The 22,803-nt window shown below is 44.9% G+C and overlaps 1 protein-coding gene across 6 annotated transcripts; it reads right to left on the bottom strand.

Moving 5' to 3' along the window:
• Positions 1-21: 21 nt before the first annotated feature.
• On the bottom strand, positions 22-22,663 carry cast (calpastatin). Of its 6 annotated transcripts, XM_062563742.1 has the most exons (29): positions 16,672-16,813; positions 15,269-15,319; positions 11,514-11,582; positions 10,096-10,206; positions 9,342-9,506; positions 8,741-8,878; positions 8,406-8,450; positions 8,231-8,323; positions 8,035-8,115; positions 7,554-7,592; positions 6,834-6,920; positions 6,542-6,613; positions 6,320-6,463; positions 6,128-6,232; positions 5,904-6,020; positions 5,588-5,701; positions 4,966-5,079; positions 4,743-4,844; positions 4,514-4,618; positions 4,300-4,416; positions 4,060-4,173; positions 3,704-3,931; positions 3,500-3,592; positions 2,964-3,008; positions 2,560-2,850; positions 2,017-2,103; positions 1,695-1,724; positions 1,314-1,425; positions 22-1,210 (listed from the first exon to the last, which is right to left on the bottom strand). In XM_062563742.1, exons 1-28 carry the CDS (start codon positions 16,774-16,776, stop codon positions 1,327-1,329), a joined length of 2,961 nt encoding a protein of 986 aa, XP_062419726.1. In that variant the 5' UTR covers positions 16,777-16,813; the 3' UTR covers positions 22-1,210; positions 1,314-1,326. The 6 variants fall into 6 exon arrangements, with proteins under 6 accessions (XP_062419726.1, XP_062419727.1, XP_062419728.1 ...); XM_062563743.1 differs by lacking the exons at positions 8,035-8,115; positions 8,231-8,323; XM_062563744.1 differs by lacking the exons at positions 8,035-8,115; positions 8,231-8,323; positions 8,741-8,878 and having other exon boundaries at positions 16,672-16,812.
• Between the last annotated feature and the right edge of the window lie 140 nt (positions 22,664-22,803).

Genomic DNA, 22,803 nt, shown 5'->3' with positions numbered 1-22,803 from the left:
AGCCACATAATTCACACACTCTTAATCTTTTTGAATAACAGTCTTTATTAATTTTGCAGCGTTTTCCCCAATAATTAAGGTGGTTTGCGTAAACCTTTGTTCAGCATCTTAGGCACAAATGGTAGAAACCAGACTCTTGCTCTGGCAACCACACCGCTCTCTCTTAATCTTGTTTATTTCATTAGAATCCCTGCATCGAAAATACCTCTCAGATTTTATGACTCACACCCACCAACACCTTTGATGAAAAAAAAAAAACAAGTTACATGGGAACAGTATATTGATTTTTGACTTTACAGTTGAAAGCCCTTTGTAAGTTATACAGTGTTGTCTTGTATAGAGCCAAAGTATTTCCTTTTTTATACAGTACACAAACAAGGGCAGTGAACAAAGCTTATGACCACCTCACTCCACCAGCATTTGTTTTCTTCTACAGGCCAAATACACACAAAAGACCCTTCTTTTTAACAGATATTATATATTGTTTGCCCAACGATCTGAAAACACAAAATCAAGCAGTACACCTTATGGAAATCCTCCAAATATTCAATTATGTAAACTCCATTTTTTCCAAAATACAAGCAAAGTAAGCTGTACACTAGTGTCGTAATGGCATTTGACCACATCATGATAGAAAACTTGGCTTCTCTGTGAACATCTAGATTGCACAAACATCCCGATACTCTACACCCACTTTTCCTGCTCACATGAAAGCTGACGGTCACCACGGCTCCAACCAACGTCACGCCACCACCACCACCACCACCCTTAGAAAGGCAGCGTGTTGTGATATGGTGTCACTGGAAAAACTGTCATCTGAGACGTACACGCAGCACTCTGAAGAGAAGCCCCTCCCCTTCGCTCGGCACCCTAAAAACACGAGCCAACAAAAAGCGACTTACCCTCTCGCAGTCTCCCCCCCCCCTTTCACGCATTCTTTCATTCTCCACCTCATTTTAAAAATAGTTTTATTCCCTCCATAGACTGAAAACCCAAACCTTTTGAACCTAAAATACATGACGTGAAACCAAGCGAAAAAAGGCACCGCATGCAGATGCAGGCGTCTGTGTGTCCAGCAAGTGTTACAGGCTTGTCTAGGTCTATCTTTTATTAGCTATACATTTGTGACAATTAAAAAAAATCATTATCCAGAAATCCGCTCCCTCAGTGAAGAATCCCTGTGGCCGGGAGGGCAAACTGTGCTGACAACCTGCAACGTGTGACACATTCAGAAGTCAGTAAAAAGCCGTTTATCTGTGTTGAGCATCCTTTTAAAATCGGGGGGGGGGGGGGGGGGGAATATGGGAACAAACCTTAGCAGAGGGTCTAGCTCCTGCCTCCCTTCTTTGTCGACTTTGGCACAACATCTGAGCTCGGCTGAGCTGGTAGCGCCTCAGTGGCAGATGGCTCCCCCAGATGGGATTTCTGAAACACATGAATAAAGTAAAGAGAAATGTCTAGAAAGGAAGAAGCGGGACCCCTTTGCATGAAATACTATTGTAATTATTCGGGAGAATCAACAAAGGCCAAAGCGGTGGGTGCATAACATGCAGCTTTGTGCAGGCTCCTCCAATAGAGATATATTTGGTTTTACTTTGATTAGGTGATAAATGCAAAGATTATCCGTTGTGATTGTCCATTGTCGTGCATTTCCAACTGAATTATGGTCTTCATGCAGCAGGCAATTTTCTTACTTTAGACTTTGACTTTGACTTGCTCTTGCCCTGTAACAAAGTTGGCACCTTGAATTAGGCTCAACAACTCCTCACTGCTCCATGAGGAAGATACATGCGTTCTAGTGAACCACCTGTAGAGGGCGCCGTTGGCAATAAAAACTAAAAGTGTATCATATTAGTTACAAACTGTCAATAGTCATGAGCACATTCCCACACCATTTTTAAAAGACCATTTTCAGGGGAGAGAGGGGATGATATGCAAAAAATGGGTGCATAAGTATTGTCATCTAATGGAGTCATCTTACGACCGGAATATATATATCAAAGATCTCTGATTTACCTTTGGTTTGTCTGGCTTAGATTTGAACTCGGGGGAGTCTGGGAGCAAGGTGCCAGCCAGGGAGTCAAGAACAGGACCAGACATCGGCTACGAAGGAATAATACATACATGACTAATAAACAAACATTAAAAACACTTTCAGCTCATAATGCCGTCATGTACTGAACAAATACAATTGTTCAAGTAAGAATCTGAAACATTTCAGCATAAATACATGTAACAATCTAAATATAACAATTAAATACACGACTCGGTAGATGGCTGCTCTAAAGCTCCCTGCAAAGCTCGTTTTCTCCAGGTTTCCAACGTCATGAACACTTGTGAGAAAACATTTGAGATCATACTATGAACCCTATGACTAGAATAATCTTCCCACTTGTCTTCCGTAGAGAAGCACAGGTGGGACTAAAATATGTGAGCCAGAAAAACCATTCCAGCAAGTCAGCAAGCACATAACCGCGTCTCACCTAAATTAAATGTGACCAATATTAGTTTCACCCACAGGATTCTCACTATGACACGTTGAAATATGTTCCTGGCTACCTTGAGGGGCTCAGAGTCCAGCACAGGAGATTCCAGCTTTGTTGTGACAGCAGAGGATGCAGCGGGTGCAGGTGTTGCAGCGGGTTTAGACGCTGCAGAGGATGCAGGTGTTGCAGTGGGTTTAGATGCTGCAGAGGATGCAGCGGGTGCAGGTGTTGCAGCGGGTTTAGACGCTGCAGAGGATGCAGGTGTTGCAGCGGGTTTAGATGCTGCAGAGGATGCAGCGGGCTTGGGAGCATCAGAGAAGTCACTGGAGAGGAGGTCCAAGGCTGTTATATCATCCATAGTCTCCTATGGAAAGACAGAGAACAAACGATGTGCATGTTGAACATGGACAGTGTGGTGTAAATCATTTAACAGTGCTTGACTCCGGTCACATTCTGGTTGTTTGCGTGTATTTTTACCTTCTTGGGTGCTGCAGCTGCTTTTGCCTTGGCTTCTGCAGTTCTCTTTAAAATCAAAATTGACGAACAGAGAAATGAGTAAACATGTCTTTTGACTTCACACAGACAACCTCACACACTTTGCCCTGGATTAAAAAGTCTCATTCACGTGTAGGAACATCTACTTCCATTTATTACATATTTAATTAATTAGATTTTTTTTTACCATTCTGCATAAACATTAAAACAGATATATAAAAAAGATATTGCAGCATTTGTATTCTAGCAGCTGCTTACCAAATCTTCCAATTGTAAAATAACATGGCAGGTTAGCAGCTGTTTAAAGGTTCTACTTGGAGGAAAAGTCAGGGGAGCACAATGTTTATTAGGATCGTCTGGGAAACATGTTTGTAGGAAACTTCTTGGCAAACCATCACCGTCCGTTTCTGTAGCCATTTTCATCTAGAACCACTTCAGTCAGTAATAGTGATAACAGTTTAACAATGAATTTCAATCGATTGACCCGGTGACAGAAAGAGTGAGAAGAGATGTGTTACCTTACGGTCTTCCTCAGTGGGTCGATACTCTGGTGGCAGCGAGTCATCGTTCTCCCCCATTTTAATAAGCCGCTCTTCAACAACTTTATTCTCCTGCAAAAAACAACACCAAATCAGGACAGTTGAGGTGACCTTTTCCCCCTGAGCACAGATTGAAAACTTCCTCTGTGGTAGCAGTCCATTCCCTCGAAGTGGGCGGGCTACCTTGACAAGGGCTTTGGCGGGAGGTGGTGTGGGCTGAGGGGCGGGTGCAATATCCTTCAAGGTGTTGGACAGGGCGTCCAGGGCGTCCAGGGCGTCCGGAGCACTGCCTGCTCCAGCGTGCAGCTGAGTGCACAAACGCAGGGAAGAAAGATACTGACTTAACTGGAGGGTTTTAGGGAATCCAAAAAATTCTGGCGCCAAGGCGTTCAGACTGAAGTCCGCAGAGGGCTGCGGGAGTCACAAAGAGTATTAGATCATTTAAAAATCTATAGTAACCTTGGGAATGGGAAAAAGTATGTGTGCGTCAGATTGCATTTTGTCTGGATGCAGTAAACCGGGCTGGATCCACAGTGTACCTGGGCAGGAGGAGCTGAGGAGGTGGGGACAGAACACTTGACAGCAGGAGCCGATGAAGATGTCGTGAAATCTCCGGACAAGAAGTCCAGGGCTTCACCAGTATCGATGGTGGGCTGCAGGGAGGGGGGGGGGGGGTGAAGAGAAATGATCAAGTAAATTCATACAAAATATTAATTTTAGTTTAGAGAAAAAGACTGATGTTTTTAAAGCAGCTCATATTTGATTCGTCCTGGTCTCACCTCAGGTTTTGGAGCAGGCAGTTTTTTTAGTTCATCCTTATTGAACCTGTATCCTGGAGGAAGTGTGTCCTCCCTCTCTCCTAAGAGCACACCCTTTTCTTTCTTGTGTTTGCCCTCCTATAAAAAAAGGAAATGAGGCGGGAATAAGCTATCTAGAATAGAGGCTGAATCAAAGGCTGCGAGGACAAGACAGTGCGTCCGCTTCTGCTCCTACCGAGACGACGTCTTCAGGTCGGAGTTTGGGGAGTTCGGGTTTCGGTTTGTCTTCTGGCAACGTGTCAACAAGAGCACCGAGAGCATCCAGGGACATGGAGTCACCCTGAGGGGACAACAGGACAGGACAATGTATGATGTGATTGCAGTGGTGTTATGCCGGGCAAGATGTGGTGAAATAACCACGTCGCTTTTCATTTGACGCAGTTTTATACAAGAATAAGAATTACCATATTGGTCTTGGGTTTTGCTTGTTGTTGTTGTTTTTGTTGTTGTTTTTGTCCACCCATCACATCCAGTGGGGTGTGCTGCTCCAGTGGACAAACCGTTTTCTGCAGGAGCAAAAGGGCAGACAGTGGGCTACGTAGACCGAACCGAACATTTCGTCAATCACCCCAGTACGGAGACACGCGGTGGAAGTGGAAATTGCTTTAGACACACCAGTAGTCTTACCTCTGGTGTCTTCTTGGTCGGAGGAGGAGCAGGAGCGTGAACGCCAGAAGCTTTAGTAGGAGCCACAACATCTCCAAGAAGTTGATCCATAGCGGACAGATTCTCTACTTTGGTCTAGAAAACAGAAATAACTACTTTCAGAAATGGAAAAAGGTGAAGTAACCCAAAATGAATAATAATAATTCAAACATTTTAGGTCCACATTTGTGTGGCAGGAGCTGGATGAGGGGATCAATAACACACTCATTCTGCGGGATAAATATGAAGCTGGAAAAGGCTTAGCTTAGCATTCACACTAGCAACAAGAGGAATCAGATAGCCTGGCTGTGTCCAAAATGTGTTGTTTTTACACTTCAGTCTATTTGTGCGTTAAACATGATAAAGCATGTTAGCCGGTGACCACGAACGCTGCTTCCCCAGTTTGATTGTTGATGCCGAGCTAATCGGATTCATTTAACATGCAGACTTCATTTTCTTATCTCACTACGCAGCAAGAAATGCAAAATGCCGTCACCCCGACGGTGTCTGTGTACAACTCATGATTTCATCTGCTGGAATGATTCATCCGTTTATCACCCTGCAGATTTTAGCCACAGGTATCAGTAAGAGATCCACAGTGTACCTGTGCAGGAGGAGCGGGGGGGATGTTCACAGAGGCCTGGACAGCAGGAGCTGAAGAAGACGTCATGAAATCTCCAGACAAAAAGTCCAGAGCTTCACCAGTACCGATGGTGGGCTGCAGGAGGAGGGGAGAATGAAAGAGAAGTGATGAAGAGCTTTCAAAATAATGCATGTAAAAAAGCATATGCTGAAGATGGGACTTTATTGCTTTTGGTCTACATATAAACTTCTCTTAAATATACATTTAAATAACATGACAATAACATATGAGCCGTGATATGAAAAAGCAGCTCATATTTGATTCGTCCTGGTCTCACCTCAGGTTTTGGAGCAGGCAGTTTTTTTAGTTCATCCTTATTGAACCTGTATCCTGGAGGAAGTGTGTCCTCCCTCTCTCCTAAGAGCACACCCTTTTCCTTCTTGTGTTTGCCCTCCTATAAAAAAGGAAATGAGGCGGGAATAAGCTATTTCCTGGTTACTGAATAGAGAGGCTGAATCAAAGGCTGCGAGGACAAGACAGCGCGTCCGCTTCTGCTCCTACCGAGACGACGTCTTCAGGTCGGAGTTTGGGGAGTTCGGGTTTCGGTTTGTCTTCTGGCAACGTGTCAACAAGAGCACCGAGAGCATCCAGGGACATGGAGTCACCCTGAGGGGACAACAGGACAGGAAGTTCAAAAAGGTTTGATAGGATTAGGTGATGAGTGCAAAGTATCTTGTCCACTTCATCTCCTACCTCATCAGTCTTGGGCTTGGTGTCAGCTTTGGTATCCAGTCCAGACTTCAAGGAGAAATCCCCAGAGACTTGCTCCATCTTGGCTTTTTTATCAGCTGGAGGACGCACAGAACCCGGGGGAACTTCCGCAGGGGTTTGAGATTTCTGCACCAGAGACACAAGATTAGAAACAGAAATTCAACGCTCCTAAACATTGAAATCTCTGACTTTATTTTACTTTACCTTTACGGGAGGTGGAGCAAAGTTGGCAGGGGCAGCTGATTGGGCACTGACAATGTCAACATTTTCTGTTTTCTACATATTTCATAAAGAAAAAAAAAGGACAGATGGTGATTTGTTAGAAAGTCAAAAAGACACAAACCTGTGCTTTCAATTTCATTTCAAGAACATTTGTGTATATTCAGGGTGCATTCTGTCTGCAACAGACAAGCCAAAAATAGCAAATGCTTAATATGTACTATTGTCAAAAGACAATACGGGACATTAAAAGTGCCAAATGCTTGAATATTCTGACCTTTTGCGTTTTGGGTGCGGCCGGAACAGTTGAAGGCCCAAATCCGCAGGAAAGCGAATCCAGAGCCTCGCCCGTGCTCATTGGTTTCTGAGATGAGAAACAAAGCACACATTTCATAACAGCCAAATGATTCTCCACTAGAGGGCACGCCTTGCCAAGTCAAAGGCAACCAAATGAGCAACATAATGCAAACCAGACTGCATGTAACAACAGTGAAGGAAACGACACACCCTTCTCATTCCATGGAGCGAAAAGATACCAAAAAACTAATAAATATCCAGTTTCTTAGTAAAAACCAATGAGAGACAGAGATAAAGCAGCCTCTTGCATAACATAGCACAGTGGGAGTAAACTATGACGCAAATGTGTGTCTGTTAAGGTGGAGTAGATAGTAACCTATGTTGTAAGCTACACATCTATGGATATCAGATGTATGCGTGTGTGTGTGTGAGAGCGCCGGTGTGTGCTTGTGTGGTTCCGCGTATTTGCAGTTGGTCGGACAAGAGCCAACGAGCTTGAATAGAGAAGGTGGGTGCAGTGCTCTTTGCTGAGACAACACCCAGCAGTGTAGTGCAACATTCCCCACTCTAGAGGAAATCAGGAAGCCATTCGGTGGAAACGTGGGAGGCCGCGCTCCTTTCGTGCGAAAACGTTTAGTCAGAAAGTTGTGACGTTGTGAAGGCTGTGATGCAAACCATGGGTTCACAATGGCTCACTTACGGGAAGGTCTTTGGGCTTTTCATCTGCAGGAACTGGATGCTAAAAAATAGATCAAAAGATCAAATCCTGAAAGTAGTTCAAGGAGTCAACAAATACCGCCATAATGGCCGAGGTCCTACTAATTACCCCCCCAAAAAACAAATCCATACCAGATTAACTGGGATGCTATGAACAACTTTGACTAAATAAAATAATACAATTATACAATCTAAAATTGATCAAATAATGAGAATAAAACCCACTATTCATACCAGCTTTGGGTGCCCAACAGTTTTTATATTAAAAGCTAGCTAGGTGCTGAAAAATAACAATTCAAAAGTTCCCCTTGACTTATTTACATTTCATAGGAACTGCTTCCTACGGAATAATTAGTCCCAGTGTGATAGATAAGACAGTGAGGTCTGCCCATCGATGCATACTGCAGCGGTGGCGTTTGGCGAGGCCAGTTAGTGAAGAAGTGAAGAGAAAGGGGTGAACTGACCACATTTTCAAATCTGTAGCCCGGGGGCAGCGTGCTGTCACTTTCTCCACACTTTGGCTCCTTCTTGGAGGCGATGTTAAGCTATGATACATGCAACATACAGTTACTCACAGCCAGCTCATGCTGCAGATCAGTGCAAGCATATATAATCGGCTCAGTTAAGTACAGCCACACGTGCGTGCTCATTGTGCTCTACCTCCTTGACCTCTGGCCCCGTGTACACGGGTTGTTTGGGTGCGACATCCTCAGCTGAGGGCAGTATGTCGGCGAGGGCATCGAATGGATCCACCTGCCCATGCAACACAACTCAGCACACTGGAGCAAGCGACATGCTTTTCAAAGACAAGTCACGCTGCTTCAGTAGCACTTACCTCTTTGACTCCTTTAGCTGCAGCAGGAGGAACCTCCACCTGAACCTGCGACACAGATCCAGAATCAATACACAGAACCGCGGCGGCGTCAAACAGCCCACAAACTTCAGCATCATGTGTGATTCTGTTATTACTCAAGGAGCTGCAATGCTCAATTGCAAATTGATCAACTTTCCCCTTGCCCAACATTCTTTTCTTTTCTTGCACAGCATTGGTCGATGTCAGTAAGAGCACGAAAACCAATGCAACATATCCATTAACGTTAGACAGACAGGAAATACAGCCGATCAAAGTAGCCGATACCCTCCACCCTTAATGGTTTTATGATTGTCTACCTTGGTTTGTGTCGGGTTAGCTCCTCTCTTCCCCTCCACAGACACATATCCACCCGCAGCCGCGGCAACGGGCTTTGCAGTTTTAGCAGGGTCAACTTTATGCACATCAGCTTTGACTGTAGTGGTGGGAGCGGCGGTCTAAAATACAATTTGATTCTGATTTTAGGGAGAGTACACAAAGTCTAGTAAAATGACAGATCGGTTGTACAGTCACACATCCGTAATATTTCCAAAGGAACTCCAGTAAGAACAAATTCCCCACCAACTTGATGACAGACATCAGGTTTGGAACGAAACTCCAGCGAGAAGACAAACCAACAAGCTGTAGACCCCGTCTCTGCAGACGCGGTGCTGCAAGTGAATAGGTGTGGACCATTTGAATTAAAGAGTAAAGAACAGCAGCCCTTCGCATTTCCCGCCAGAGTCGTCGCCAGAATAGAAAATAAACTCCCGAAGCGAGCAACGTCCAAAGCAAGAATCCGAGTTTCCTTAAGTGAGGAAAGTAAGAAAAAGACTCTTTGACACAAAGAAGCAGTTGCAGAAAGAAGTTCTTGAAAAGTACACCTTGAGGGAGTCATCATAAAGAGTCAGTTGAGTCTACCTTGGCCGTGCCTTTGGGGGCCTCTTTGGGGGCCTCTTTGGGGGCCACTTTGGGGGTCTCTTTGGGGGCCACTTTGGGGGCCTCTTTGGGGCTGCTCACAGCAGCCACCCCAGCAGCAGCAGAAGGAGCTGGGCCTGAGGCTTTGACCTGGGAGACCGCAGGAGTCTGCAAACATGCGGCCAAATAATCACTCAGAAGGAAATGGATGAGAGACCCTCAGCTCTTCTAAATCCAGCAAGCATGTCGACAATGTGCACAATATCCCAACAGTGCAGGAGAACAACGTAGAATGATCTCTGGTCAGATCTGCAACTGTACACCAACGCGTTAAAAAAAGATAACTGTATTTCTCACAAAACTGCTGGAATCAAAATTGTATGTAAATAAATCTTAAAAAAGACAACTAAAAGTGAATTCTTAAGAAAAGGAAAAGAACAATTCAACAATAAGCAATATAATGAGCAAAATGTGAAAAAGATCACATGAATTTGGAGAGGCTGCTCTCAGGCAGCTGACAGACACACTTTATTTATGTTGAACACATGGCTCCACCAACCAGAGCTCAAGTCACACCACATTACAACCTGACAGCCACACATTCACAATAAAAAACAGGGCCCGTCGAATTCTCAAGTGCCTGCGTGGCGCTGGTTGGGAGATGATCCATAATAACAAGTTCAGGAAATTGATCAGCAGTAATGTGAATGAAACATAGAGGCAAAGAGCGGCGCTCGTGTCACAAGGGCACCGTTACCTTTGACATCTCTTTGGGACCGCCCCTCGCCCCAGCTGATGTCATGTCAACAACGGTAGCCCCAGCTGACGACATGTCCATAACAGTAGCACCCTTCAGCGTGGGGTTAGTCTACGAACAAGGAGCACGTGTTAAAAGTCTTGAGAAAGGATCTGCATTCACTCATTCACATCCCGAGTGTGATGACATTCGTGAAAGGTCAAGATGTTTGGGTGGCTCAGCCAGAGAAACACCGCATACGAAGGGGAACAAAAGGAAGAAGAAGCAAGTGAAGAAGAAGAAGAAGAAGAAGAAGAAGAAGAAGAAGAGGTCAACTGCGTCGCCAGGGAGCAGTGGTTCATGTTACATCACACAGAACAGCCAAAAGCCAAATGCAAAACTCTAAGCCGGTGTTGCAAACAACAGGGGAGGTTCTGCAGGTAGGACAGGAAAGAAATGTAATTTGTTTTTGGAGCTTGAACTTTTGCCTTTCAGCAAGCAGCAAACGCTCCTATAGACGGACTTTAAATTCCTGTCGACATCAGAAGTGGTAATGTGTCTTGTGTTGTGTAACTTGACATCTGCTTGGCATTCCACACTTTACATTTGACCACCGCCGCTGGGTAACGAGCTATAGGGTCAGCTGCTAACAATAGTCTTAAAGCTAAAGGTTAAGGACAGAGCCATTCAAGCGCAGTCTATAAATAACCTGCTTAGTTTAAAACATGTTAATATCTCACTTTTTTTTTTAAACTGGTGCAGCCCCTTCTTGCACCAAAGCATTTCTCAACAAGCCGGACACCAAAATAGAGGATGACAAAGGCCCCGGTGGTGAAGGCAGAGTTGTCCTGTCAAAATAATTGCCTGGCATTGAGAATGTGTCAGGAGGATACTCAGAGGCAGATAAGCCATGGACCTCTGTTTTACATCCACAGTGACGTTAACCAAATTGTTTTAAGACACTAACTAGTCATTTCGAGACCTTCAGTGTTTCACTTTAAATAAATAGTTAGTTTGGTCTTGATTGCTGTTGTTGTCTCTTAAAAAGAACGCATAAAGTTATATTCAAAAACACAATAACTCAAGCAACACATAAAACTAAACACGAGGATTTTTTTTCTCCTCATGCATTGTGAGTGGAACCTGCATTAAAGAGTGGAACCACGTCCCAGAGAAAAAGTGTAGCCCCGTCTTGTGCATGAACGGAAGGGAAATGGACACAGCTGAAGCCATTACCGGATTCCACTCAAAACCAGTAAAAACACGACGCTGGGACAGGAAAGGAAGGAGCACTCCTACACATAGTCCTAACAATGAGCGGGTCAGGGGTCAGGCAACAACCCACTGATTGAACACAGGAAGTCGGAGAAATGTGTTTCTTCAGAGCGGCAAGGCGAGAAGAGATTAGAGGGCATCAAAAGTGGAAGAACGTTTGGTACCTCGAACTGGGCAGGTTTCACGGCGGAGGCCTGAGCCGCCGGTGTGGGTGTGGCCCGGCTAGGCTGCGACTGGAGGGAAGAGAGACAAACAGAGACAGAGAGGGAAGTTATGCACCTGAAACCACAAAAAGAACTTCAAGAAGCACACAGATCCATATCTCGGTTTCCCCCCGGAGCCACACTTGCATGCTTGTCATTTCGATGCCTGTTTTTCTGAGAGCAGGAAAGATCCATCACGAATGCAGCCTTCGCGCTGCAGTCGCGGGAGGTTTCGAGCGCCGCATTCCAGGCTGAAGGGTGCGCCAGCTGCGTCGCCTCAGCAACGGCACACAGCGGAGAGAAATGTAGGGTTCACAAGTTGCTCTTCGGCTGACGTGGCATTGTGAAATGATCGCACGGATGACTCAAATCAGTCGTCAAACACGCCCAAACCGGGACGGCGTCGGGGCAGAAACGCGTCGACGGCGGATACGTCTGCGCCGCTAAACCTCCTCACGTGGCCACTAGGAACGGTGTCAGTGATGCAGAGATGTGAGGGAGGATGCATTGCCCCTTGGTAACGTTTGAGTCTCTGAAGCCGACGCTCTTTTCTGCTCCGTTAAAAAAAGTTGTCATGCTTATCAAGATTATCCAACTGCTGCCGTAAGCAGTGTTTCACGAGCGAGGACCCCGCCCTGCTCCCGGAATTATGCTAATTAGCTAAGTCAAATAGCTAAGCCAATATAAAAACTTTACTTTTACCTGTAACATGTTAGCCATTACCTTTGCTGTTGTTCCAGCATCGCCCCAATGACCCCCCCCCCCCTCCTTCTCAGGAGCTGAAGTCTTAAAGGCTGTAGTTTAAATTTGGGGTCATTTCTGAATTGTTTAATTCTGAATTGAAGTGTACAAATCCAACTCATCCTGGGACCACAACCTCTATACTGAAATACGCATTTATGCACTTCTCTTAGTCATTGAACAAGCAGTGGGAATAATGAAGTCAATCCTAATCATAGTACAGGGTTTGCTGCTCGGAAGGATAACCGAAGGAGATGCACTTTGATCTACATCAGCACAGAGTTTACTTAGCGAACTCCTTTATGAAAGCTGTCCTGCATGTAGTTGAGTATTTTGGAGGTGTGCTCGGTCTCCAGGTGGAGTCGGGTATGCTCCAGGGAGGGCCCAGACCAGTTGTTACAGGCCTCCACCCCATTGACAACAGTTTAGAATTACTGAAGTTAGTTTCCCATTCAGCCCAATTCATTGTGTAGTTAAACCATTGTTTCCGTCAAGCTAACAGAGTGATTAGTTAGCTGGTTTGTTGGCGTGTTAATGCAAGTTACTGCAGTGTAAAACACCCTGGAACTTAACTTATTGTACCAGATACTTAATTGCGAATGGTTGCTCATTTTTAATGAATTATTTACAGAATTCTTAAATGGGTGCAGTAGCATCCTATGACAATTATTATGAGCACGAGGCTGTGAACGCACCAGTAAGCCTGTGAGCCAGTGAAACTGTCAAACCAGCTCTGCATCTCGTTTGACTGCACTGAGCTGCCATGATGGTGGAAATAGACGGGTTCTATGCATGAGCCAAAGTGTGAATGAGTAGATAATCAGAAGCAAAAGATAAACCTCAAGCAGAGAGACGGAGTGCATTGTGTAGCATTTCACCCTAAACAGTTTGAAATCTGAGATTTTGAAATGATGGCGCAGCGATTGCCTCACAAGCCAATGGTAGTTCTGAAAAAAATAGGATTGCAACCCAGCTCGAGGTTTGTGTAAAGAGATAAGATTCAACACAACGTCGTTTACTGAGAGAACAAACGGGAAGTTCCACATAGAAGGGAAGTGAGGTCACAAGCAGCCAAGGCACCCCTCCTCTTCAGGTCATGTTACTCCCGTCACTGCAGTACAAAAGTACCTACATGTAGTATGAAAGTCACCCGGTCCGAAACACTGAGTGCTGTCCTTCAACCCTACCTCCAGGGACACTTCCCCAAAAGATGTCATGACGGCATAAAGAGCAGAACTAATGGATAATAGTGAGGGTGTCCAGCGGCAACATTTAAAATGACATCATTTAAAGACAAACGGAAAAAACAATTTCCTTTGATTAAAAGGGATTGTGGTCACTGCCTTCTTGTCTAAAACAGGATGTCTCAGCAGAAATAAACCAGTATTGTTCATTCACCAGACGAACGGCATCATTACTGTGCTCTCAACTATCTCTTACTAAAATAAGCACTTAAGGCAAACCCAAAGCTCCCCAAGACCATAACCGAACGGAATTATGGAACTCGCTACACGTTTGAAATGAAAGGAATTTTAAGAAGCAGATTTGATGACTAATTTCGCCATTAGTCATATGAAAGCAGCCTATATAGGCAAGACCAAAAACTCTCAATGTCCATGTAAGAGTGCTCTTCGACCATCCATCCTCATTCAATTATTCACGCCCACTTACTAGAGGTCAGAACACACGCTGCACATTGCGTTGCAGTATGGGAGGAGAACTGTGCCTCAAACTGTAATCAACTCTGAACAAAAGAGACTTCACTTGAGTCTCGTCCGGACATCCAAACTCACCAGCCGTGCCTTCCCTGTGTTTGACAGATGCACGTTAATCAAAGACAATAAACTACCCCGATACTTCTGCATCGGGCAAACATACAGGCAGCTTAGTTTATTCAGTAAGAGGAACAATGCAGTGTATAAATGACTGTAGAGGGTTAGGGTTAGGGCTCATTCCTGGAATAAAATTTAAAAAAAGGTCACACCGTCTTGCAGGCGTTTTCTAAAAAAATGAAATGAATGGGTGTGGGTTGGTCACATGGGTAACTGCAAGCCCAAACGTTACACTGTGGAGGTTTTATTTAAGTATTTTCTACCTTCACTCGTCGATGAGTTTCAGGTGTAGGTCTGAAGTTAATCTTTCGTAATCTCCCCTGAGAACCACCCAAATGCTTAGCAAGCTTGTCCGCAGTGACTCCAAACAGCAGCATTCCTCATGCAGACCTCAGGCACAACACATACAGATCAAGCCGCTTGTTGCACATGCCTTACGCATTATTGTATTGCTGCAGTTTGGATTTTCCAGAAAATCTGAAACACTAAAGTGACTAGAGTTTTCTATCTATATTTGGGGGAAATGGGCATATATTCGTTGCTGCGCAGTCAAAATCAACAACAGAAATAACGTCAACTCCAAAGAGCAGGTATCGGTTGGCAAGGCAATACCTGAATTTAGGTACACAATACAACACAGCTGGATCAAAGGTGCTTTCCTAAAAGAAACTGTTCATTTAACTCTTATCAGATTTTTTAAATTACAAGCCCTTTGCATTATTACAAACATGCATTTACATTACAGACAGAATAATAAGTGACACATTTGAGTTTGTACAGTAACAAGTTGTGAAAACCCGTCCTGCCAGTGAAGCCTCGACTGTAGCTGTACTGTAAACACGTCATGCTACCTGCAGCGTTGGTCCCACATCGGGGGAGCGAAAGTATCCATGCCGGGTAATATAGGATTTGGGCTCTTGCATACAGGATTTATGCAGGACTTTTTCCAAACAGCAAAGATGAGGCCACACACGGAGTGGACAAAGTAACAGGAACACCTGAAGCATATTAATTGAATTCCACCGTGCAGATTGGGTTTTCACCATGTTACGCAGTATGATGAGGTGTTCATTTTATTCTGTCCAGCCCTGTACACAGACTAAATACAAATGTGCAAAGGGTAAACGTTTCACACAGCTGTACCTGGGGGTCATTTTGTCGATGTAAGGGAAGAGGCCGATAGTTGCCCTGTATCTGTTTCATAAGGAACAAGTAAACTGCTGTTAATAACAATTATCAAAAGTTATAGACTCAAACACGGAATACATTCAAGCCAAAATGCACAGAGAGCTCCGGGTATATTCTCATTTAAAGCCAAAGTCACCAGGTGAGCTCATGCAGACCTCCTATGAGGGGGTCATTTGTTCAGACTGTGACACTGCCAAGTGAAGCAACGGCAAACTGTTAGTGTGACATGACACTGACATGAACGTCATGGTCATTCCTGAAAGGGATGTCGCCAGTGTGATCAAAATAGACTGAAGATTTTAGAGCGTGGGTGATGGCATCCGAGTGACATTTGAAACCACCCCTCATGTCAAACTGGCATTCATTCCGCGTGAAACACGCTCGTTGGGCTCGAGGTTCGCTCCGGGAGTCTTTTGTGTTCTTTTAGACGGACGGGTATCAACCCGAGTCCAGCCTGGATCTGCTCGCTGCGTGACGCACGTAACTCTCCATGTTTTTGTTCTGTCAGAGCTGAAGAAACAATGCCCTGTATCCAGGCAACAGCCTTTAAAGCTGTGGCTTGTGTGCCTGTATTGAAAACGGATGACTAATGCTGGGCCCCACCCAAGTGAATACAGCTGGAAGTAGCTCCTTAGTACATGGAGTGATGGTGGTAACTTTGTCTAAAGCAATCGCCTCGGTTCAGAGGTGGAAATGTGCAGTCGGTGCTAAAAGGATGCGGCGTAGACTTGTAAATGTAAAGAAGAAGTTTCAGTGCAGACCTGCATGAGGTTGGACATCATTGCTGGCTAAACTCAGAGGGGATGCCATTAGTCAAACCTACACGCTACCTGAGGTGACAAAGTACCGTTAATTAAATGCATTCCCAAACTGTGCACTTACAGCTGTGTACTTTTTTCAGATAATTGTTGGTCTGTACTCTGCTGGATGAATATATGTTACTTGCAACACAATTTTGTAACCAAGAATCCAGAGTAGAAGCACACGCATTCATCTTCCGTTTCGCTGTTCTATATTTGTCTGTCATGTGCACTCTGACTCATTCTGGTTCAATACAAACAACAAGCAACAAACCCTGGTTTACAGTCTGGAGACTGCACTGTTTGTTTATTTGGTTACCAAGACGACAACTGCTCTCTAAAGTAATGTGTCCATAAAAGTAGCAGAAACACAAACTCACCCGACTTTCCTTAACTTCGACACACAAAAGGGAGCAAACTACTGTTAAATGCCAACTAAAGAACAGCGAGGCCGTGTCCATCACAACCGTATCCGTCAAAATGATCCGACAGCTATCAGACAGGAAAACCTTCAAAAAGAGCCATGCGTGGAAGGAAAAGTTCTGTGCAGATACATACCATAAGTCTGACTATGCTGCTGTGAGTACTACACGGAAGCTCTCTCGAGGCTGGTTCGCCTTGGTTTCCCGCAGCGAAAACAACGTATGTCGGGCAGACATGCATGCACACAAACACATGTTAACACACACACATAAAGACGCACACCCGCCCCGCTGGTGAAAAACCTGGCGCTCCGCCTTCATGGAAGCGGCCCAACAAGCCCGTGCTGCTTGGCGCTCCACCTCCTCGGCCACAAGGCCGCAGCGCAGCCTCTGTATGATTGGGCACCCCCCCCCCCCCCCCCTCCCCCACCACCACCAGGGAAAAAAAACTACTTTGGGCTGGGTCCGGGCGGGGTTTTGAGAGGAGGGATGTTGCGGTTGGATAAAAAGACGTCATGGCCAACATCGGGGTAGTTGCAGGAAGAGATATCGTCGAGGAGGAGTTAAGGGAGGCAGAAGTGAATTTACCGCAGCGGTGTTGGCAGAGTGTGGGTGTGTCCGAGAGACTCACTGCTTAGGAATCTAGAGCACAGGGCCACTGGAACAACAGAGACAGTGTCTGTGCGGTTGCAAAGAAAATAAGAAAAGGGGAGGGGGGGGGGGGGATCACATGACACGTAGTCCACGCCAAACCCGAAAGGCAGCCAGAGCAGAGAGAAAGAAAGAAGTGCGTATTCAAGAAAGACGCGATTGGATGTGAAACAACACCGTAAACCAGGTGACAAACAATACAAGCTCAGGAAAAGTTCTCTCCGGCCTGGACAGGAAACACAGCTGCTGGACAGCGGCCAAAGAATAAAAAAAAAAAAACAATGCAACCTATCCCCTCTAAACACACACACACACACACACACGCACGCACGCACCCACACACACACTCACAGCATCGATTAGTTGATGGTTTGGATATTAAAGTTAAAACAGAGACTATTTCTCAGATGAAGCTCTTGTCATCACAAAAACGTGTTGAAACATGGGAGGACTTTGGGGAACAGCGCCCCCTTGTGTGCACAATACTCACAGCACTTCAAAGAAAAGAATGGATGGAGATGGATGGAGTGTGTCAAATGTGTTTTGTCTTTATACAATACTCCATGACCAGATGGAGCTAATGAAAAGTAAAGTACATTTTTGCCTTGATTAGTAAAAGCGCCAGTGGCTACAAAAGGTGTGCTTTTTAAAAAGGTAAATAAACAAAGACAAACGTCAAGATTCAATCGTTTTTTGTTGTCATTTCCTGTGTGATTAGTAAATATTCTGACTTGACATGCATTACTCATATTAGCCCAAATTGAAATCTAGAACTTCTGCTTAGAAAGGAGCGAGGCATGAAGGGATATTAGCTTTTTGATAAGAAGTCTGCATTGTTCCTAAACTCTTGTCTGAAATATCTTTCAAAAAAGGTCAAGTAGGTGAATCTCCTCTGCTGAATCCCTGGTAGAAATAGTTCTGTCTGTTTTGGGACCCATCAAAATAAATAGTCTTTAACAGCTTTGCCCTCTGCTTTTGTGTCTTGGGGAAGGGGCAACAGGGGAGGGGGGGGGGGGGGGTGTTGTGTGAGATATTGCATGCTTATGATCCATATGCCTTACTCGGTAGCCCCCTGGAAACACTTATCTTTGTTGTGATACAGATAAAGCAGACCGCGGACGCACCCATCCAGAGGGAGAAGACCAGTGAAGCTGGAAAATGGGGAAGGGAGGGGAGGTTCTAATCTGAACTTCTGAATCAGTTTCTTGGAACTCACAGGCAGGAAACCTAAGTGGGTGAACAAGAAATTCGGAAATATTGTAAAAAAGTGTGACTTAGTTCTTGTCTGATAAACATATTTGTACTCAATCTGAACTTCTTGTGTTTCCCCTACCAACACACACACACACACACACACACACACACACACACACACACACACACACACACACACACACACACACACACACACACACACACACACACACACACACACACACACAGTCGTATGAACCCTTTGACCCACTCCTACCGCATTTGCCCAACACCCTCCTCCCCCCCAGGTTGGCTTTGGCCGTTTATTAACCCCCCCCCCCCCCCCCCCCCCTGAAGTTGTAGACCCAAGAGAAAAACTGCAAACTATGCAAGAACAACCAGTAATCATTTAGGACGGGAGTGACTAAATAACATGTCAAACCAGACTACTACTCTACTCCTCTAAGGGTTTAAATTTTAAACCCTTGTCACGGTGTTTCTTTTAAACTTTAAAAGGTCTATTGAGTGATGGCACACCACAGATTTATTCAACCTGGTCCATGCAACCTATATGTATAGCAACATATTGATTGCTGCCAAGAAAAAAAAAATGGTTGGTATATTGGACTAAATGTAATGGTACATCGGATTAAATCCAATGTGGCGGAATGATGAAAACAACCCGCACCGCCGCCAAGGCCATGAGAACGAGCTCCGAGAAACAGCGCCCAGTGGCAGTAAGTATCATCACAATAATAGGAATCATTTGGGGAAATATTCTCAACAACTAAATTGTATCAATAATATCCATCCACACACACTTTTGGCTACAGGATATCGGACAATGCCAAACTGTTACACTGGTTTTAAAACATCTGTCAATCAGTTGGTGTGAGCACGAAGCTTCCCATCGTCCTACTGGTCGTCTGACCTCTGCCTGGACGTTCTGGAAAAAATGTCTCTATTACAGCCTGTCGTGCCATACGGAAGAACCCTTTATTATTTTTGTTAGGTAAGTAGTATTTAATGCCAACTCAAACGGTCGCTGAGCTTGTCCCATTGTGCGGGCAGCCACCAGGGCAAGTAGATCAGCTTGTGCCATACCATTGTGTGGTAATCCATCATAAAAAGGTGCAGCCTATTGACCAACGGTGCGTTCAAGCATAGATTAGCTGATCGTAAATCAGAGATATGAGAGTTAGCAGAACACACGAGAGCATCGGACCCAGGATTAACGTCCTTTCAGCATTGACAATTCCATTCCACCCAGATTATGTCCTGTTAATATTATTAATACCCTAGAATAAACTTCTCTATGTTAATCATTTGATCAATGTCAATAATTAAGTTTTAGATGCTAAATCCAAACAATTCATTAAAAACGGCTCATTAGCAGCTTCTCTCTTTTTAACCATTATAATAAATAACCAACTACAGAGCAGTGCATCAATATAAACAGCCACCAAAAAAAAAAAAAAAAACTTGTTGACCCATGTGAAACTTTGCTCCTAATGTGCACCCACATTCCCCCACCCGGACAGTAAGCTATAGCCGTCCGTTGAACTGCTGCATGTCCACATATCATCTCTAAATTTAGCACTGCACTTTCCCCCTGGTTTGTTGACTTACCACATATTCTTGTGTTTTACAGGTCTGCACCTGTAAAACACAAGCCCCAATTAAGAAGATACGTTTTTTTTCTTCTTTTTTCTCCGCTGTCTGTTCAATAAGATCATTAAAAAGATATTGTTGAGACACGTCAGCCACTTTGGCTCATGATAATCACAAGCTCGACTTCAGCTACCCACCTTCATGTCTTTCTGTGAAGCCACACCAAGAAGCTCGATCTTTATATCACATTACAATTTCCAGTAAGCATTTGGCAGCTGAGTGCTTCCTAACGGTTACATGTTGGGACAAATATTAGAGCAGCAGCCTGGCAGACGCAAACAAGACAGCGGAGAAAACAGTTTGGTGCTGAACAACAACACGTCACCGAAGCACAATCTCAGGTGAGCCCCGGAGGGCCAGAAACTCTCCCAGATTCACGTTCTTTTAACTGACACGGACAATAGCGCTCAACCCGGATCGGAACAGACAGCCCCGGTGAGAAGTCTGACAAGCCGAGCAAAAAGCACCCGGTGCGACGAGACAAACGGCACCATTTCAAAACATCACCCAAGTGGAAAATGTGGCGACGATTCTTAGCCGTGCAGGATGTGTGTAAACGACACGGCCTGTGTCATAATGTACACAACTCGTCTGGCACACACACAGCCCCGAGGGCTTATTGCCGAATGCCACGTCATGAAGCATCTCATCAATAAAGCGGATGCCCTCCTGCCTTTAGTCCATTTCAAACATTGGATTGGTTTTGTTTGATTTTGTTCCTGCGCGCATTCAGCTCTGAGCGCAGGAAGCTCCGGAGAGCAGAGAGTTGAACAGCAGTGTGTCGCCTTGTGAACTTGCACGTGACACGGGCTTCAGGTGGTCTGTTGTCATAAATTTCATGGTAAAACGAAGTCCAAGTCTTGATTTGTCATTTAAACTTTTATTTGACGGCTATCCTTAATGCCATCTTATCTTCTGTAAACACCGAAAAGAAGGATATATATATATATATATATATATCCAAAGTACTGCTACTTTAAATAAGTTTCACCTTAACTAGGTTCGACAGAAGACATGACGTGAATAAACCAGTACGAGTGACACCAGTCATATTCTTTTTATATTATTTTAATGAGAGTAAATATGCCTGAATTATTGATAATAATACTTTCACATGGTGGTATTACTTTTACTAATTTAAGACTTACATCATAAAGCATTGAAACTGCACTTTATAAAGTGCTATGTTTTACTACTAACACTGCTTAGTTCATAGATATTAAAAATATTTTAGAGTAGGTTTGAAAAAATGCTTTTACACATGATGTTATTTAGAAATTATTCATAAATCCACTGCACTGTTGAAATAGCTATCCGTGGTGTCGCAGCATGCAAACGAGTGTGAAACGAGATGACTGATGTGTACAACACGACGCCGCTCGACTATGTCTTCTTGCTTCCATTATCTTCTTGTCCTTCTTAGACTTTGCATGTACAGCATAGATATGTTTTCCCATTGCCCGTTTCCCGTCTCCAAGACGGACAAAACAGAGTTGTGGGGGAGGCAGACTACTGCAGCGCCAGGCTGAGAATGCCTGCCCCCCCCCCCCCAAACAAAAGCCTTCTCTGCAAAGTTGTGTTCTCAGGGAACTATGTGAACCTTTAACACAAAAAGTGACACAGAGCAAACTATCAGAGCCCTGATAACAGACCCGGACAGCCGATGTGGACCTGTCACCTACAGCTTTCTCTACACCACGTGGGGCAATGTAGATAAAGAGCACTGAGGTTACAGAGTATGTGACATGCAGTAGTTCTGCAAAGAAAATAGAAAATAACAGTTGAGCTCATTCCAGCTACACACCCTTTCACATTGCTCCATCTGCCGCTGGATAGTATCACATGAGAACGTTATTTGGGGCGAGACCTACAAAACTCTCTCAGGAAAAATACCAAACGCAATGGGGTTTTTTTGTCCCCCCCTTTATGAAAATACAATGGAGGACCATCACAAACAGGAATCGATCAGATTTTCCTGCGGATGGGCATTGTATCAACAATGCAGGCCTCATCGAAGCCGTGGTTTAAAATCTAATCTCCCGCACACAAAACTGCGAACCACACTGAGATCTCACAGGCCGACCAGCAGCCTCACATTCCAGCAGAGAGAGAGTGAGAGAGAGAGAGAGAGAGAGAGATCCAAGGCTGTGCAGCTGAAGAGAGGTCTGACTCGGATTGAGGCCAAGAAAGTTTTCCTGCCTCAGAGAGTTTCCCGTATTAGTCCCTCGTCAAAAACACGCAGGACAAACTGTACCAACGCAACTGACCAACCAACAAACCCAAACAGCAGTATTAATACGTGGAGGCTCCGCAGGCGCACTTAACCAAACAAAAACACACATGGGCAGCGTTACTTGTGATTAGTTGCTCAGCACGCACACGCAAAGGGAACGGGCAGAAACTCTGTAGCCACACACACACACACACACACACACACACAAGGACAAACATCTGCACACACCTGCTCCTCCACGGACACATCCTGCAGGGCCTGGCCGTCCCGTGGGCCTCGGATCCAGCTCAAAATCTGGCCCATGTTGTGCGTCTCTGTGTGAGTGTTTGTCTATTAGCCTCTGCCTTGACTGTCGGCTTGCTGCATGTTTCCCACTCATGGGCGGGGAACGGGAGGGAGGGAGGGAGGCACCCAGAGGGGGGCGTGTTAAGGGAGCACAAGGGGGCTGGGGCAGAAGGCTCACATGGTATAAAGTCACAGGCCGGGATGCAGCTCTCTGGGCTATAAAAGGGACGAGAG

Source organism: Pungitius pungitius, chromosome 8 (genome assembly GCF_949316345.1).
Source record: "Pungitius pungitius chromosome 8, fPunPun2.1, whole genome shotgun sequence".
Classification (NCBI taxonomy): Eukaryota; Metazoa; Chordata; class Actinopteri; order Perciformes; family Gasterosteidae; genus Pungitius; species Pungitius pungitius.
Note: the sequence above shows the minus strand (reverse complement) of the source record. Positions and strands in the feature narration are given on the sequence as shown.